The sequence below is a fragment of the Cynocephalus volans genome, chromosome 11 (genome assembly GCF_027409185.1).
Source record: "Cynocephalus volans isolate mCynVol1 chromosome 11, mCynVol1.pri, whole genome shotgun sequence".
NCBI classification, from domain to species: Eukaryota; Metazoa; Chordata; class Mammalia; order Dermoptera; family Cynocephalidae; genus Cynocephalus; species Cynocephalus volans.
This window is the reverse complement of record NC_084470.1, coordinates 26,972,537-26,991,100: the sequence shown is the minus strand read 5'-3', so window position 1 is coordinate 26,991,100 and position 18,564 is coordinate 26,972,537. Positions and strand designations below refer to the sequence as shown.

The window sequence follows — 18,564 nt, the reverse complement described above, 5'->3', positions numbered from 1 at the left end:
CGTGACCATGGATGATTTTTCCAACAAATTGGTTTGGTTGTGCCACCTCTTTTGTGTTCCTTGATCATAATGGTTGGATAAAGAAGAACCTCCCTTTCCCCCACAAAGATTTCCAAAGGAAGAAATTTGGGAATTGGAAAGAATCTGTTAGGAGCTGTCACACTCTCATTCCAGATTGCTGAGAGAGCAGGAGCCATCACAGGTAAGGTACACCAGGTTTGACCAGGAGTCCAACTCTCCTGAATCATCTTGTAAAGAAGAGGCAGGCATTGACTAGAAAGATTTACCTTTGATTGTTACGTGAGCAAGAAATCAACTTGTATTACATGGGTGCTCTTTGTTACTGTGGCACTGTTTAATCTAAGATCATTATAGGGTTCAATGAGAAAATTTAAGCAAAGTGCCCAGCACAGTACACGATACCTGGTAAGTGCTCAGTAAATATCAGCTGTCTTTCAATAGCTCAGAGCAGGGACTATGTAGCTTGAGAGGCCTGGGTTTAAACTAAGGCTCTGCTAACTTAGCTGTGTAATCAATCTGTGTAAAGCAATTTGCTAAAACACAGCGTCTTGAATTCCTCATCTGTAAACTAAGGGGTATTATTAATGAAAAGAAAGAATTATTAAAATTAAGACAACATGTTATTTTTTCATCGATTCAGAAGCCTCCTTGATTCCTGCATGATTTAACACTATTTAAGTTGGTGACTGCTCTTCCATGCTGCAGTATTGATTGCAGATCTCAGTAGAGGCAACCTGCTGGGCTCAGGAGTGCCATTTACATAGGTGGAATCAAAATCCCTGTGCCATGGCTAATCCAATACAGAGAACTTTGTGAGTCTGCAATTCTCCAGTAAATTCAGGACATTTAGGCAAAGTGAACTATCAATAGGCTCAAAACCAGCAGCCCTTGAATCCAGAAGGCCATAAAGAAAGCACTTGAGTCTTAACAGATCTCAAGAAAATGTAAGAATACATAAACTACCTAGGTTTTTCTTTTCCCTTATAATTAAAAGGAAGGTAGAGAGGGAAGTAAAATTGCTTTCAATTGCCTGCCTTGGTTAGCAATGGACTTCTCAATTCCAAATGACTGTGATTTGCACCAAAAATTAGGAAATGTTGATGTAACCCACAGGGTATCTAACAGTTGAAGCCCCTTCTATGGGTTTGGGGGAATTATGGGGCTGAACTGGGGTTATTGTTAAGGATTGAATTCTGGGCATTGAAACTTGGGTGGGGTTTCTTCCTTTTCAAGCAGTAAGAGGCAGAAGGTTTGTTAGAGAAAATCAGCATGAAACATAAAGAAAACAGATATGGCAACTAAGTCTAAATGATCAGAGGCAAAATAAGAGGCACGTAGAGACCCAGGAGTTAAGAGTCACATGGTGCTGGGAATAAAGGGAGAAGGTCCAAGGTCTAAAAACACATTTGAAGAGTCCATTTGGCAGTTGTGTGTCAGTCTGGCTCAGAGAGTTCGATGCAAAGACTGAATTTGCGAAGAAAATAAAATTCCAATTTAGGATGGCCTGGTCACACTGATAAGGGAAAGACACAAATAAGGACATTTGTGTCTATTATTTTTCTATCAATTCAGAAGCCTCCTTGATTCCTGCATGATTTAACACTATTTAAGTTGGTCACTGCTCTTCCATGCTGCAGTATTGATTGCAGATCTCAGTAGAGGCAATGTGCTGGGCTCAGGAGTGCCATTACATAAGTGGAATCGAAATCCCTGTGCCATGGCTGATCCAATTGTGAAGGATTTCACATAGGGAGAAGCACAGAATGTACACATATATACATACACACACACACCTACACACACACACACATACACACACCCACGCACACAGACACCCACAGCCTTGCAGTAAGTCAGCAGAAAAAATGCTGAACTACCTAAGGGAGGTACCAGTAGCGAGCCGGCGAGGTTTAGAGAATCAATAAGAGAACAGGATTTCTCAGTGTGTGCTCACCAAACAGTGTGCCCCAGCATTGCTAATGAAAGCTGTTAAAATGAAGATTCCAGGACCACTGGTCTGGGATTCTGATTTAGTATACCACGTTTCTGATTGGCCAGGAATCCAACCTTGGGTGTATTGGCAGGCAGCTCATGAACATGGCTGTTTTAAATCAATCAGGGATGGCAGCCCAAAAGGGAGGGTACAGAGAACGAGCCAGATGAACCATGGGCGAAAATATCATTTGTTCATTGCCTTAGACTTGTCTCATCCCTCCACGGGTTCCTGGGTCTTACTCACTTCTACTTTGACTTTAGGGACCTGCATCTCCTTCTCTTCCACCACTTCCTTCTGCCTGGTTGTGTCTTTTTTGTACCCATCCCACCACGACCTCAGTTAATAACCTGGGCCTCTCTCCTGCATGAGGTGTGGGGGCGAGTTGATTCAGAAACAGCTGGTCCCCATCATCTTAGTCCCCTCTTCAAGGCAACTAGCTTCTATTAATCATACTCAGAGGATGCAGGATGAACTCTGTATAGGGGACAGTCTCCAAGTTCCCTGTGTGGTTTGGATATTAGAGAAGAAGACAGAAAATGGTCCTTTAATATATGTGATTAATGGTCTCGGGGTACTTATATGGTTTTTGCCAAGATTGTTCTGGCATGGAATTTTCCCACAGTACTAGGCACAATTAGGGTGTTAATAAATGCTTGCTGATGGTGTCCTCTCACCCTCTTCTTCTCTACAACTACTATCTGGAAAAATCTATTCTGAACACCAGCATTGCCCCCTAAAGAGTATGGACTGGGTATTAACAATGTGTTGGTCAAATCAAAGGAACTGATTAATGCCATATTTCATAGACTCTAAGAGGTCCATGTTTTCGTATCAATCACACATTGATAAGAAAGCATTGTGTTATATTTTTACTGAGCATTTTTTCCTTAGTGGTACATTAAATAATTGATAGTCTCAGACTTTATGAAATATGTTACATATAGACAAATCTTGTTTCTGTTAAATGTTAGAACGATAGTAAGTAAAACACTCTGATTGAAAGAGTTAAAAAATGTGCTTATCAGGATGATTAACTGTCTAATAAATATAATACAATAAAATAGAGACAGCACAATCCAACAGAAAGAGCATTAAGTTTGGCTTTTGACAACGTGGGTTTTTGAGCCTCAGTTTCTTCATCTGTGAAATGATAATAACAGAGCCTCCCTCACAGTGTGGATAGAAGTAAATAAAGTCATGACTTTGATAAGGAATTTGTAAACTCTGATATGCCATAGATATCATAGGTATTTTATTACACAACTAATATTGAATACAACCCTAAACCTATTCAGGAACTAGTGTCATTTCCTTTAGCTCAGAAGACATTTCGGCATGTTGTGGTGCTGTCTCTAGGGTTATCATAACAAACAAGAATGCTTTCTGAATATTTAAGGTATTTAAGTGTATTTAAGATCATAAGAATTTAAGCCACAGTAGACGTGGCTAAGAAAGTACCGAGCCTCTAACACTTTCAGGGTTACTTTAAAAATTTAATCTCTGTTAGAATTAATGGTGAAACACTATAGGATTTTCCATTACACTGATGGATAAAATAAGAATGTCCTCTATCTTCACCATTATTTAACATTGTATTAGAGGTATTAGCCCATGCAATTAAAGAAGAGACATAACGAGAGCCATAAGAGGTAAGCAAGTAGGGACAAACCTATTTCCATTTTCAGATGATATGGTTATATATTGGGAACCCCCCCAAATCAACAGAAAAATTATTAGAAACAATAAAAGAACTTAACAAAATAGCAGTTTAAGAAAACAAACAAAATTTGAGGCCTTTATATACAAACAATAGTCAGAAGGTATAATGAGTATAATGAATTTTGCCATTTATGATAGCAAAAACAAAACAAATAAAAAAGCAAAATAACTAGGCATAAAGTTAAAAATAAATGTTGCAAAACTATAAGAGAAAAACACTAAGACATTTTGCACTTCTACAAAACACAAAAGGAGACAAACCAATGGAAAAACATGCCACGATCTGGGATAGAAAGACTCAGTAGTAAGGAAAGGACGTTTCTGCCTACTTTACAGATTTGATGCAATCTCAATAAAAATGCCATCGTTTTGTCTCTTTTCTGATAAGTTGTTTATAAAGCTAAATGGAAAGAACAAATAGGCAAAATATCCAGGAAAACCCTTAAAAAGACAAGGAATACAGAAATGGGAGGGGCAAGGTCTACCAGGTATTAAAACATATACAAAATGATTGCTGCTAATGGAAGAGGGTAAAAGGTGGAAGGGACAGGAACGGAGGCCAAACTTTTCTTAATATACCATGTGTCGCAGTTTTGACTTTGGAAACATGTAAATATTGTATATAATTATACAAAAAATAAAATTTGAAAAAAAAAACTCCTAAAATCTGAAAACGAAATGAAACACATGAACCTCACAGCTCTGTGGGTAGAGATATAACTATGAGAAGAATTATTTCAAGAGACATTAAAACATGACTCAGCATCCATAGAAAGATACATATTATGAAGAAAAAGAACTGTAAAATTTCAAAATTTGTATAGTTTAAAAATTCATTTCAGAAAGCATGAAAAGTATTAAACACTGCTAAGTTTACTTAAGAACTCAAGAACCAACTTGAAGGGGTTTTTGTTGGTGAAATATGGACAATTTAAGATTGCAAAAGAATAATAATAACTGAAATAGATGAAAACACTCAAATACATAAAAAATTCATGAATTCTTAATAATACTGGGGACATTTTTGCCAGACTCTGAATCTGATCAAGTCCTAACTACCCATATATAGGAAATACAGAATGTAAGAAATGCTATAGAACAAACCAACCTGGTTTCTTCATTAAGCAAATTGCAAGGGGGGGGGGAAAGAGGTAGAGGGAACTAACAGATTAAAAAAGACTTCAGAGACATGCAATCAAATGCACTGCTTGGACCTTGTTTAAATGCTAATTCAAAAACAAACAGACAAACAACAATTGCACAATGAGAGAATCAGGCAAGTATGAATAATGGCAGGATATACGATGGTATTAAGGAAGCATAGTTAATATTTTGGGGTATGATAATGGTTTTGTGGTTATGTTTATAGAAAGATCCTTATCCTCAGCGATGCATACTGAAGTATTTTCGGATGAGTGAGAGGATGTCTGGGGCAGGGCCTCACTATGACTTTGATTGGCCCGAGGCCCTTTTTCCTCCAAAGGCCCTTCCCACCATAGTAGGTTTTTGTGGGCCCTAAAAATTCATCATTTTCTGATGTAAGAAAAAAATTAAAACATTTTATTCAATCTTACAGTTCATTTTTTCCCTCTGATTTTAAATGAAATTAAAATATTATTGTGGACTCTGAAACACACCATGGGCCCTGACACTGGCTTGCTGTGCCTAATGGATGAGTCAACCCTGGCCTAGGATTTGCTTCAAAAATGATTAGTGGAGGGAGCTGGGGAGGGAAAGTGAGTGTTGGGGGGTGTGGATGAAGCAAAATTGACCATGAGTTAATAATTGCTGAAGCTGTGTGATGTGTGGGGAGGGGGTCATCACAGCATCCTTCTACTTTTATGTACAGTATGTGTGAAAATTTCCAAAATAAAAAAATCTTAAAAATCAGTTTCTGAAAAAGATCTATTTCAATGTTATTTTTATGTTTCCCACAAAGGAGGAGTACAGAATATATAAATAAAAGGAAAAGAAAAAGTTGGTTATTTGAATGTGGTTTTTGTGGGAGTTTGAATAAATGAGAATTAAATACATCAAACCTCATTGGGACAAAGATTTAATAATTGTTAAAATTTTGCTAAGATTTAAAATTTAACCGGACAGATGGTTTTTTAAAAAAAATTCACTTTGTATTTTTGCGGGGGAGGGAGGGCTTTGGGGAAGAATGATATCCATATTGACAGAGCTGCTGCCTGCCACTATGGTACCACTTTATTTTGGAGAAAGTTGACTGGGGACAGCCTTACCAGAATTTCACAGTTTTCTTCATTATGAAATAATCAATAAACACAAATAAAGAGCAATATAGGAAGTCTATTCTGCCTTTCAGAACAGCTGCATTTGGTTATTGTGTGTAGGTAACAGTACAGGTTTGGTGGCCTGGTAAAGGCCAGCACACCAGTGTGGGTGATCCCTCCTCACCGCCAGGCTCAGACACACCTTGCTGACCTCCACTTGCCTCCCTTGCTCCTCTATGCACTAATTTCAGAGACAGTTACTGAGGGTCTACTTTGTGCCATGCACTGTGCAGGATTCCTGGGTACACAGTGAACAAAGTCTGAAGCCATCAACTGTCTCAGTTATCCAGCATCTCTGGCTCTGCACTCAGACTATCACAGCAACCTTCTGACAACTGTCTTCCATGTGGTTTGCCCACAAGAAAATGCCCTGGTGAAGCTGATGTGACTGCTGGGTCTGCTGATAATCTGTGTATGATCATGTTTCTCATGGAACATTAATCAATTGGCCTTTTGGTTTATAGGCACGAGTCTCCAGTGAATTTTCTTAGTTATCCTGAATTGGTATAATCAGCTCTGGGCAGTGACAACATGGGACACCTGGACTTCCAAGGTAGAGCAAGGGCCAGACCACGGACCATAGTGAAGGTCTCCTGGAGTCTGCTTCTGGCATTGAGTCCCTTGTCTTCCTTTGGTGATTCCTGACCCTCACAGTGCATCTTTTTCTTCCAACTACTACATTCTCATGGTGTTCAAAAAGCTTTTGTATAGACTGAAAAAATGGCCACAGTGCTTTGCAGCTCCTCCCATCAAGAGGCGAAATCTATCTCCTTACCTGTTGAGTCTGCAGTGGCCATTGATTTGCTACGGCCTGCAGACTGTGGAAGAGGGCATATCGTGTGTGAGCTCCGAGCCTAGGCCTCAGAGAGGCCTTGCAGTGTCTATTCTTGCTTTCTTGGAACCCTAAGGTCACTGTGTGTATAAGTCCAAGCTAGCCTTCTGGATAATGACAACCACATGGCCCAAACACCCCAGTCACTCCAGATGACAGCCCGCCAACCCCCAGAAGCAAAGCCACGCTGCTCACGGGCAGCTGACTGCAATTGCATGAGGGAGTCCAAGTGAGACTAACAGAAGAACTACCGAGATCAGCTCAGCCCAATTTGCCAGTACTCACATTCATAAGCTCAACATGTGGTTGTTGTTTTAAGCTAGTAAATTTGGGGTAGTCTGTTATGCAGTAATAGATAATTGACACAACAATAATTTTGTTTTTTAATAACTCCCAATAATACTCTGGACTTATTGCCATGGTTTCATCTCTGAGATGCCATGGGTTTTGCCTCCTGACATAACATAGGATTTGTTTTGGGATATTACATGAACTTCAATGGCTCTAGCAAAAAAAAAAAAAAAAAAAAAAAAAATAGCCCCTGATTCTTCCATAAAGACACAGACGTAGGAAGGTTGGGTAAACTGTACAGGAAATTTTGGATTTGCCAACATTGATTTGAAGAGAAAGAGGAGGGTTAAATACATTTTAAAAATTGCATTTCTCAGACATAAATGATTTTCTGACCTTCAGCCGGCGGTCTGGGTCTCCACTGCATAGAGAATTTACAGATACTTTGAATGATTTCCAGGCTGGGCTTAAGTTATTCATCACAACCTGGGAAAAGAAAGAGAGGAGTGATGAGTGGGGGAGGAGATGCCTGACATTTTCACATTTCAACATTAAAACTGCTTGAGAAGCCATTGTGATGCTTATGAAAAGGACAATTGTCTGGAACAGGTGCCTTAATGAAAACCTGAAGTGGTAAATCTTCTAAGGGTACCCACTAAGCAGATCATTATCGGCAAAACTCCTGCAGTCACTGTCCTGGCTGTTGTTTCATGAATAATGACAATAGTATTGTCCAGCATGTGGATACTAAAGATGACCTGTTCTATATCAAAAGGGGCTGGAATTAAGGAGGTGGGGCTCCCTCTGGCCATTAATAGAGGACCCCAGTTCTGTAGGATCATCAGTGCTATGTCTGGCACACATTTCCTTCTCCTGGGGTCAGCAGAGGCAAAGACTCTTGGTGAAAGTGGAGGGTGTGGCAAGACCATTCTATTGCTAAAGAGGTAGATGGTAATCTGTGACTTTGAGTCACATCAGATTCCAAGTCAGAAGAGAAGTTTCTAGAAGAAATGCTGGGAGCATACTTATTCTAGCTCATCACCATCTCAACTGGAATATCCTGGAAAGGCATAAAAGGGTCAACTTCAGATTACGAACTAAGTCTATAACATAGTAAAACCCTTTTAAAACCAGCTTACTAATCATGAGCTCGGCTAAGTACTGCCTGAGACCATACCAGTCAAGTCTTATACTGCTATCACTATGGTTCAAATAATTACGTTTGGTTCAGAATCTATGAGTGGCTGCTCTATGCCTAGCATTGTACTGTGTACTCCAGGGCAGCAGTTCCCAAAGTGGGGTTCCTGCCAGCAGGGGCTGCAGCACCTGGAAATTTCTTAAAAATACAAATATCTAGGCTCCACCCAGACCTACTGACAGACACTCAGAAGGTGAGCCCCCTAGGTGATTCTGATGCATAAATTTTGAGAAACCACTCCTCTAGGGAACATACAAATAAAGTTAAATGGAATTCTCTCATATCGATTTTTCTTCTTATGAAGTTTTTAGTTAGCAGAGGTTTTAGCATTTTAAAAAATTAATTTTCTATCCAAATAACATTATTTAATAAGTGATTTCCTCTTCTACCGGATTCCTTAATATAATTATAAATTATTGATGAGATCATGAATTCATTATTAAATTTCTTTCAATGCACTGAAGCAAAGAAATAATGTTCCCATGTGTCTTTGTTATGTGTCCCGATACTCTTAGGATGATCAAAGTGATTGTTAAGAAGGAAAATAAGATAAAATTGTTTGGGTTAATTTAATTTCTCACCCTTATATGAAAATGCTAAGAAATAAAGATGTTTAATGGAAATAGTTTTGAAAAACTCAAAAACAACTAGAAATTTCCTCTGAAATTAAAATGTGTGTGTGTGTGTGTGTGTGTGTGTGTGTTCCCTGCCCCAAAGAGGACAGTGTTACCTGGTATTATTTTGTATCTACTGAGTAAGCAAAAGGAAAAATCAATGTTATGTTGCTTGATTCATTGGAAAACTTTACAATCATGTTTCCTGTGAGACTCCAGGAGACTTTTGGCTTTGGGGTAAGGGGGGAAGTTCTAGAGATTCTTGGGAATAGGAGAATTTACCAGTATCAATAATGAGAAGAGAAATGCTGTCATTTCTCAACTTTCCCCCTAACCCCAAAGCCAAAAAGAGAGGAAGATCTTATGACAGAAGAAGTCCAACAATATGCCATCCACCTCCTTTCTCCCTGATTAAAGCCACCATTCATTGATTGGAGCAAAAGCATAAGTGGATACCAGTTCTGATTTTCCCCAAAGCTTATTTACTTCTCCCAGAAGAAGTTCATTTCACAAAAGGAATCTTTATGTGTGGTAGTGTGTGGTAGAGCTGTGCTGGCTACACCTCAATATATTCTCTAAAGAATAAGTTCCAGAGCCTCACATTGTTCTGTAGTATGCAGTGAACATACTCTTTATATCCAGCTCCATTCATTTATTCATTCTTTTATTTAACACATTTTATTAGATGCCAACTATGTGTGAGATGATATCCACAACTGGCCCATCCAAGACTACATAATTTTTGTACCTTAAGAATGACACGACAAGTTCCTCTAACACCACCTGCAATTCTATCACTTCAAGAAATTGGAGTTGGTTTTAGAGTCTGGGGCAGTGGGAATATGGCACCCCCATCATCACCCTATGAAAATCATGGGGGTTCTTTCTTTACCCTGCCACTGGCATGTAAGCACAACAGGGTCTTCTCTCAGCTCCAAGTCATTCAGCATAGTTATGCTGCTTTCTCCTTATCCATACACTTTCTACCCCTACAGATCCTTCTTGGACAAGCTTGTAAGTAAAATAAAATAAAAAGGGATATATGAGTTGTTCGTTGAATGTGTGTGTGGTAGTGGGTAGTAGAGTAGTGGAGGTAAGGTTTTTAGGGCCACTTGGAGAAAGAGGATGGAGGGTGAGAAGGAGATACAGCTAGACCAAGTGGCTATTGAGACAGGGCAGCTCTTCATATGACAGTCCTGACATTAGTCCAGTGTATGTACTTTCCCTGGGGAGGCAGTTTGGCTCAAGTCAAATAACCTCAATTCAAACCTCAGCTCCACCCTTTGCTGTGAGACCTGAGAAAGTGACTTAACCTCCCTAAATTTCAGTTTCTTCAACAGTAAAATGGGGGTAATAATAATGATGATGATGTCAAGGGATTATTGTGAGAAGTAAACAAAATAATGCATGTAAATCATTTAGTACAATGCTGGGTACCTAGTGATCCTCATTAAATCTTAGCTAGTATTAATATTTTTATTCTTAATAAGTTGCTGGCTGTCTATATTGGAGGTCAACAGTGGAAAGTTTGGGTTAGAGAAGGTCTTCTCTTTTGACATCTAAATTTTGAAAATAAAACAAAAAAAGCTAAAAATGTCAGAGAGTCCTCTTGAGGGCAGTGACGACCCCAAGTCTGAGTGCATATCTACAGACATTAAGAAATATCAGGGGTTTCTCAAAACAGGCCAGTTTATCATCTTGGGAGTTGAGATGGCACGGTTGAAAATGACTCTCCTTACCTCAGTTCGGTGCACGAGCTGCTGAGTTGCATCATCATTCATGCGAAAAATTTCCAGAAATGGGTCAGACTTACTGAAGAAATCCTAAAATAGATAAGGAGCAATAATTTTTTTTTTCGACCTGCATTTGGTATAGTCCTGATCAATCAGGGAGATTTAATCAATAGGAAACTCATGTGGAATGGAGGTCATGCTTGTTATCCTTCCCTGAATATCTGCCCCAATTCTACCCAATCTCTCTTCTACCCAAACATCACCCTCTCTTGGCTTTGTTCTTCATCCCTGTGATCGCTTTGCTAAAATGAGCTGCATCTGAGCTCTGAGTCTTTTGTAAAGTAATTACTTGGTTGGTTAAAATCCAAAGTATTCTTCAAAGATTAATCCAAATCCCAGTTCTTTGAGAAATATTTGCTATCTTAAACATGTTAATTACAGCTATTATAAAGCTTATGCCTGATGACTACAGTATCTGGATCACCTGTGAGTCTGTTTCTATTATCTGTTTCTTGGTTCTGCCTCTTGGTGTGCTTGTTAATTTCTGATTAAGTAGTCTATGCAGTATAAGAAAGATTATAAAGGTTTTAGATGAGTCTTCAGTTTATAGGAAGCAGTTAAGATGGGGGAGGTCACCTGAATCCAATTAAGATTAAGCTATTTAGAGTTTAGGTTTCTTCAGAAGTCTTTAAAGTTTCAATCTATTTCCGATTTTTTCACTCCTTGGGTATAGTTCTTAAAGAGCTCTAACTGGCCTGAGTGTCTATGAGGGCTGTTCCTCCTTGAAAAGTCCTCAATGCCAGTTTTTATTTGCGAGACTCCCAAAGGCTCTGTTTATCTCCCTAGTCTCTTGGCTCTAGGTTTTTGTTCAGTTTCTCCCTACACTGATATTTGCTAATTAGTAAACGCCTTGAGAGGATAAGCCACTCAAACTGTTGGACTAACTTCCCTTCTCTAAAACATTTATGAATCTTTAGCCCTAGCTCTCTTAGAGGCGCTGAACTTCAGTTTTTCTTCCCCAGTCCAATGAGACCACCAAAAACTCTGCTCAACATCTCTGTATCTTAGTAGTTATTTTCTGCTAGGCTTCCCAGCCTCTCGATCCATGCTATTTTAGGAATAAGTCTTGAGGAATTGCCTTGAGTAGAAAATCTGCGCAGAATGTCTGAATCACCATGACAGGTTCCATCTCTCCAGCTTCTTGGTCCTCACATATTGACAGCTTTAGGACTCTCAGACAGATGTCTAGTATCTTGTCTAGTGCTTACAGTTGTTTTCAGTGAGAGAATGTTGTAAAACAAACAGGTGCTTCATTAGTGAAAGAAGAACCTATCTGCCTTCTTTTAAACTTGATTTTTATTCCGATAGATTATAAACTCTCAGAGAGGAGAAACTCTGTTTACTTTGTTTATTTTTCCTTGTATTTCTACTACTTCTTCAGCATCTCCCACAGTGTCTAGATTTCAGTAGTACATAGTGTTTTATTGAATGAATGAATATAAAAATAAATTAATGAATGACATGAATACCCGGTGTAGGATAGGAGTCTATCTGAGCAATTGCCTTAGTCATTATACTCTTATTATGTATTTCACCAGGTAATTTCTTTTCAGAAATCCAGACTGTAGCAAAGCAGAAATAAGCCTACATTTATCTTCAAAAAAGTCATCTTTTATCCCTACAAGTTAGCAAGCCAGAAACTCATTATTTCACTTTGTGCATTGTTTGGTCTCTGCTTCTAAATTTTCCCTCACTATCAATGTATTTACCAGCCATCCTAGTCTTGAACTCAGCAAAATATTCACAGGACATATGCTGATCATAGTGCTTTTGTGCTTGACATTAAAATACAAGGAAAGATAAAATCTGGTCTCAGCCCTCCAAAATACCATCTAGATGGGTGGTATGACAAGTATACAAATAAATATAACCCCATGCTAAGTATGAATGAATGAATAAATCAATAAATGTACAAGGAGTCTTCAGAGAAGAGGGGGCAGTTGATGAATTTTGACTGGAAAAGATGGCTGTGAAGAGGACATTTCTAGGGAGGGAACAGCCTGAATGAAGGTGTGAAAGAGTAGACATAGAAGGGGATACACCAAGTATAATCAGACTTTATCCTAGGGATGTGTAGGGGAAGAGTTGGAGACAGTGCCGGCAAAGTCCGTTCCATGCTGTGAAGGGCCTTAAATGCTCATCGGAAGTCTTTGCACTAGCCTGGACAGACAGTGGGAAACCACTGAAGGATACTGAGCAGGAAAATGTTGTGATTGGCTCTGTAGTGAAGAATGCCAGCCTAGAAACTTCGTAGGATACTTTAGAAAGAGAAGACATAGGAGGTGGGGATAACTATCTTCCCCTTGGCTTTCCTCCCCATACATCCAGGAACTAAACACCATGCCCCACAGCACCCAGAGTCTGGAACACACCCTTCCGCTCTATTTCTGAAGGTACCTAATTACCACAGTCTTCATCTTATCGAGATCCACATGGCTGCACTAATCTATAAGCCTGTCATTCCTCCCCCAGACCCACTTCTAGCTGGCTCACACCTCTGTTCATCTGTTCAAGACATTTGCCCTTCAGGCCGATTTCTGTTTCTACACTTACGTTAAAAAGTTGGAAGCTCCCTCTCTCCTCCTTTCCATAGTGGTTGTTCCTACCATCTTTAGCTGGTTTCTACGTGTCCCTGGGCTCCTTCTCCAGTTGCTTCATGTTTTGCTTCCTGAAATAGATTGCTGGTCCCTCGGGGGATGTATTATTTATGAATGGTGCTTAAAAACCCCTGACCACACGAAAGAGCTCTATCAATTATTTTTCTTTTTTCTTTTTATTGACAATTTAAAACTTTTGTTACCATTGTTTTTATTTTAAAATGGATAATATGAAAAATAGGAAGATGAGAAAAATAGAAAAAAAAAACCCCCATAACTGCACCCGTAAGTCCATAACCATTAAGAGTATTTTGTTCAATCTTTTTCTAGAATCTAGACATAATTTTCTTTTCTTTCTTCTTTTTAAAAAACATATTTGTGATCATACTCTATATACAATTTGGTATCCTATTCCTTTCACTTGGTGGTATATTACAGTGGTTGTTAAATTTTATTTTACATTCTTTTAAAATACTGTTTAGGTTAGCACCAAGTTGTCAGGAGGACATACTATAAATCAAGGAAAGAAAGATCAGGTACAGTCTCTGTCTTGAAGTAACTAAAAATCTAATACGCAGGCCACTGGCTTTACAATTGCTTTCAAATCCTGACTCTACCACATATAATCTGGGTGATCTTGGGCAAGATCTTTAATTTCTCCCCATCTGTTTCCCATGGAAAGAGTATCCCCCTTTGCCTTGTAGCAGTGTGGGAGAAAGAGAAGCTGATGCATGTGAGTGCTGAGTGCAGGGCCTGGCACATGGGAGGCACTCAGGAAATGCTGGCAGCTATGATTATCAACAGAGAAGAGAATGCGGGAAAACCCTTCGTAAAGAACCATGCAAATATCAGGGATGATTAACATGAAGAAGGCATCTGATTCTTGGAAACAAAACAACTCATAAGCAGCTCAAAAAAATCAAGTGTACACTCAGAAATTTGTAGCTTCAAAACAGCAACTCTGTATCTAATTGTATGGTCACTTTACTCAGGAATTTTCAGCTTTTTTTGCTGGACCATCAGCATTAAGATGGCTCATGGGACAGTTCAGTGCAATGAAGATGAATTAATGGGGCATTTTACTGAAGTTTTGTTACAGTGAAATTCTTAAATAACCCAGAGGCCAGATTCCTGTACCCTTTCAGTCCAATATAAAAGAAATTTATTTAAGTGAGAGAGTGATAAGCAGTCAGCTAAGGTGGATTAGAAGAGGAGGCAGTGCATATCCATGACAGTGATCTTGAAAATAGAATATTGGACCTAGAAGAAATTGTCTGAAAGATGCAGTCCTATCCAGGCTCTATAACTCACTAGCCTTATGACTTTGGGCAATTTTTCAACCTCACTATGTTTCATCTGCAAAAGGGAAAGAAAAATAGCCACCTTTGGGAATATGGTTATGAAATTTGGGGATAATGTGGCTTAGACGCCTAACACCTGGCACATCTGTAGGTGCTCAATAATTATAATTTTTATCATTCATGCAGACAAGATTACAGTACTCAGGCAGGCATACCTGAACATAGCAAAATCACATCACAGCAGGTAGAGATTTTACATTGCTTTAGAGCAGGGGTTGGCAAACTATGGCACATAAGCCAAATCTGGCCCACTGTTTGTTTCTGTGAATAAAGTTTTATTGGAACACTGCCACACTCATTCATTTTCCTATTGTCTATGGCTGTTTCCATATTTTGAAGGCAGAGCTGAGCAGTAGGGACAGAAACCTGCAAAGCCTAAAATATTTACTATCTGCTCCTTTACAGAAAAAGTTTGCCAACCTTTACTTTAGAGACAGATTTGTTTACTTATACAGCACCCCATCAAAATAGAATCATGGGAACACTAAAATGCAGTCTATCATGAGGACTATTACAAATGTGGACTCCACTGGTGTCAGAATAAGTTCCAGCACATGACTACTTTCTCAAATAAGGGAGGAGAAAGAATATTTTGTCAGGTTGAATGTTCCAAAGTGTTATCACATTCATATCTTTACTTACTTGTTAGATTAATGGACAACTAGCTGCTAATATAATGAATGAGCTTTAGAAGTTGGAAAGCCCCTCTCTCCACTAAATGAATTGCATTAACATTAGGTAAATAAGTTATTTCTCACAAAACTAATTTATTTTATATACTAATTCTCATTGAAGAGTGCTTCTCAGATTTCAAGGATTCTGGATTTCCATCTTGGGTAGATGGCTGCTGGTTTGCTTAACAGCATTGGAAAAGTAAGTTAAAAATGACTATTTCTGTCAACAGAGTTAGACATTTCTTTGTCATTGTGGTTTACAAAAGTATTTAGTGTTCCCTGATATGCCCCCTAACAGTGGTTCTCAAACATGTGGTCTTAGGACCCCTTTACATTCTTAAAAATTATTGAGGACCTCAATGAGCTTTCGTTTATGTGGCTTATACCTATCAATATTTACCATATCATAAAACTGATACACTTAAAAATATTTGTTATATTATTTTAAAAATAAAAATAAATCCTACTATACCATAACAAAAATAGCATTTTTAATGAAAAATAATACTTTCCAAATTTAAAAAATAGTCAGAAGAATAGCATTATTTCACAGTTTTGCAAATCAATTTAATGCAAGTCTTGATAGAGGGCAGCAGAATTCTCATATCTGCTCTGTATTCAATCTGTTGTGATATTACACATCATGTAGACTCTGGAAAAGTCCACTGTTACACATGTGACAGAATGATGAAGAAAGAAAATAATGTCTTAGTGTTATTATGAAAATAGTTTCAACCTCATGGATTCCCCTGAAAGAATCTTGGGACCTTGGACCACACTTTGAGGACTGCTGCTCTATGGCATACTCTCACCTCCCTCCTCCCTGGCTTTCTACTTCCCTAAAATTCATGAGAACCTTACCAAGTCTTCCACATCCTGAAACCAATCCAACTTCTATTTGTTAACTCTCTGCTCTGAAGGAAGAGTCAGACTTTAGTCAGGCAACCTGATTGAGTCCCTCTCTGTCCCTGATTTTTTTGTGAATGGCTGCACATGCAGTTTTAGGTAAATCATTTTACATTTCTGAGCATCAATTTTCTCATTTGTGAAAGAAGGCAGCTGGATTAGACCAGTGGCTTTCTACGTGAGATGTTTAGATACCAGGGGGTTACTAGAATTACTGCAAGGGGACTGGGGAATCCAGATCTCCTATAACCATTGTCTGAATTTTCCCCACATATTTGCACTACAGTTTTTAAATATACATAGAAATCAGTTACCTTTATACTCACTAAACAACAAAAAAAGTAAGAGCTTGATTTAGAAATAAGTTCAACTGTTAACAGGTAGGTAGCTATAAAATTATTTAATGCAGAAAGCTAGAAAGAGGTCCTCCTTGAGAACCATTTGGATTATTTTTCCAGCTGTGACATGAAATCATTGTACTATCTTATTCTGATTCTATCACAAAATATTATGGCACATTGTATTTTCCAAAGATGACCACCACATTGTTCACTGTCCACATGCTTTTCTACAGTGTGGCTTTGCCACTCCCCCATCAAGGCGTGGAGTTTAACTCCCCTCTCCTAGAATGTGCGCTGGCCTTATGACTCACTTGTAACAACAGAATGTGGCAGAAGTGATGATATATGACTTACAAAGCTAGATCAGAAAGGCCATGAAGCTTTCTGGCTGGTTCTCTTGAGATGCTCTTTCTGGGAGAAGCCAGCCACACTGTAGAAAGTGTCACCAACCCAGAGACACCATGTAGGCACTCTGGTTGATTGTTCCAGCTGAGTCCAGCCTTTCAGTTACCCTATTTTCCAGGCATGTGAGTAAGAAAAGCAAGCTTGGAGCCTCCAGACAAGCTCAACAACAGCTGAATACCACTGGGTGACTTATATCAACTAAGGAGCAGAAGAACTGCCCAGTTGAACTGACTGAATTTTTGACATTCAAAATCATTATATCACTGAGATACAATGAAATAGTTGTTAATTTAAGTCACGAGATTTTGAGGTGGTTTGCTATGCAGCAGTAGAAAACCAGAGTTGTAATATTGTGTCTTTGGGTAAGTCATCAGATCTTGCTGAGCCTTTGGTTCCTGAAGAGGAGGTGTGAGATCATCTTCATGGTACTATCTTGTTTCTACAACTTTGCCCTCTTTCCACCTGACCATTCACTTTTCAGACCAAACTGAAGCACAGGCTTCCGCTTTGCTCTCTGGATTGTGAAGGAGTCTGAACAAGATACAGCATGTTATGGAGGAGCTGGGGTCTACACCTCGCTGGGGCAATGAGGCTCAGTGACGGCCAGGGCCCTGAACAATCAGTGCAGCTAACGGTGGGGATGGCCATGCAGAACCATGTTAAGTGCTAGAAGGGGATCTTTCAGTTCTGTGAGCAAGTGTCCATTTGACTGAATGGGAAATGTTCAAACACGGCCTGTGATTGGGTAGAAGTTGTGAGAAAGAGGACAGATGGAAGTCAGACTGACATGAGATTGAATCTTCAGTTGTACCACTTACTAGTCAGGTACAGTGGCCCACTAACAAATCTCCAAGTCCCTTTGTACTTTAACATAAGTCAGTTAGAGGACAAATTACAGGTATTTAACAGATTCTTAAGTGGAAAGAGACCATTATAAGCCATTAAGTGAGTAGCTTAAAACTGCCACACGCTGACCCAATGGCTTATAACGGTACCAAGGAAGATACTGCAAGCAGTTTGGCAAATTCTTCTTTAACGTGGGGAGATGATGGAGGAGAGAGAGCATAACAGCTGTGAGAAGGTGAAGGTTAAAAGCTCATACCCAGCAGACATCAATGCACACTGCGGTTCCCAGTACCTGCCTCCTGCTGATGTCAAAAGGTAGCACCTTGTGAGGGTTTCACACAATCTACTCAGGACATTGAAAGAATCCAAATATATTTAGTTTATAAGTCTTTCTTGATGTCCCTAGGCAGAATGAATTACCCTTTCCAGGACACTCTGCTTATACATCACTTATCACATCCAATCATGGCTACAGTATTATTGTGTCATTTGTTTTTTAAATTTATATTTTACTTAGATGATGAAATCTAGGTTGTGGATCTGAGAGTGGTATGTCTTTTTCTAGTATGTCTTTTTCCCAGGATCTCATGCATAATAAGCACCCAACAAAGTTTGGTAAATGAATGATGAATGAGTAAATAAATAAATAAAAGAGTGAACCAGTGAATGCAGA

At 38.9% G+C, this 18,564-nt stretch overlaps 1 protein-coding gene across 1 annotated transcript in view; it reads right to left on the bottom strand.

The window, feature by feature from the left end:
* CPNE4 (copine 4) overlaps window positions 1–18,564 on the bottom strand; it is a 354,676-nt gene that overhangs the window by 127,778 nt on the left and 208,334 nt on the right. Inside the window, exons 5-6 of the mRNA XM_063114381.1 lie at window positions 10,708–10,791; window positions 7,553–7,642 (exon numbers count right to left, since the gene is read on the bottom strand). Coding sequence (XP_062970451.1) covers window positions 7,553–7,642; window positions 10,708–10,791 — 174 coding nt within the window. The remainder of the gene's footprint in view (window positions 1–7,552; window positions 7,643–10,707; window positions 10,792–18,564) is intronic.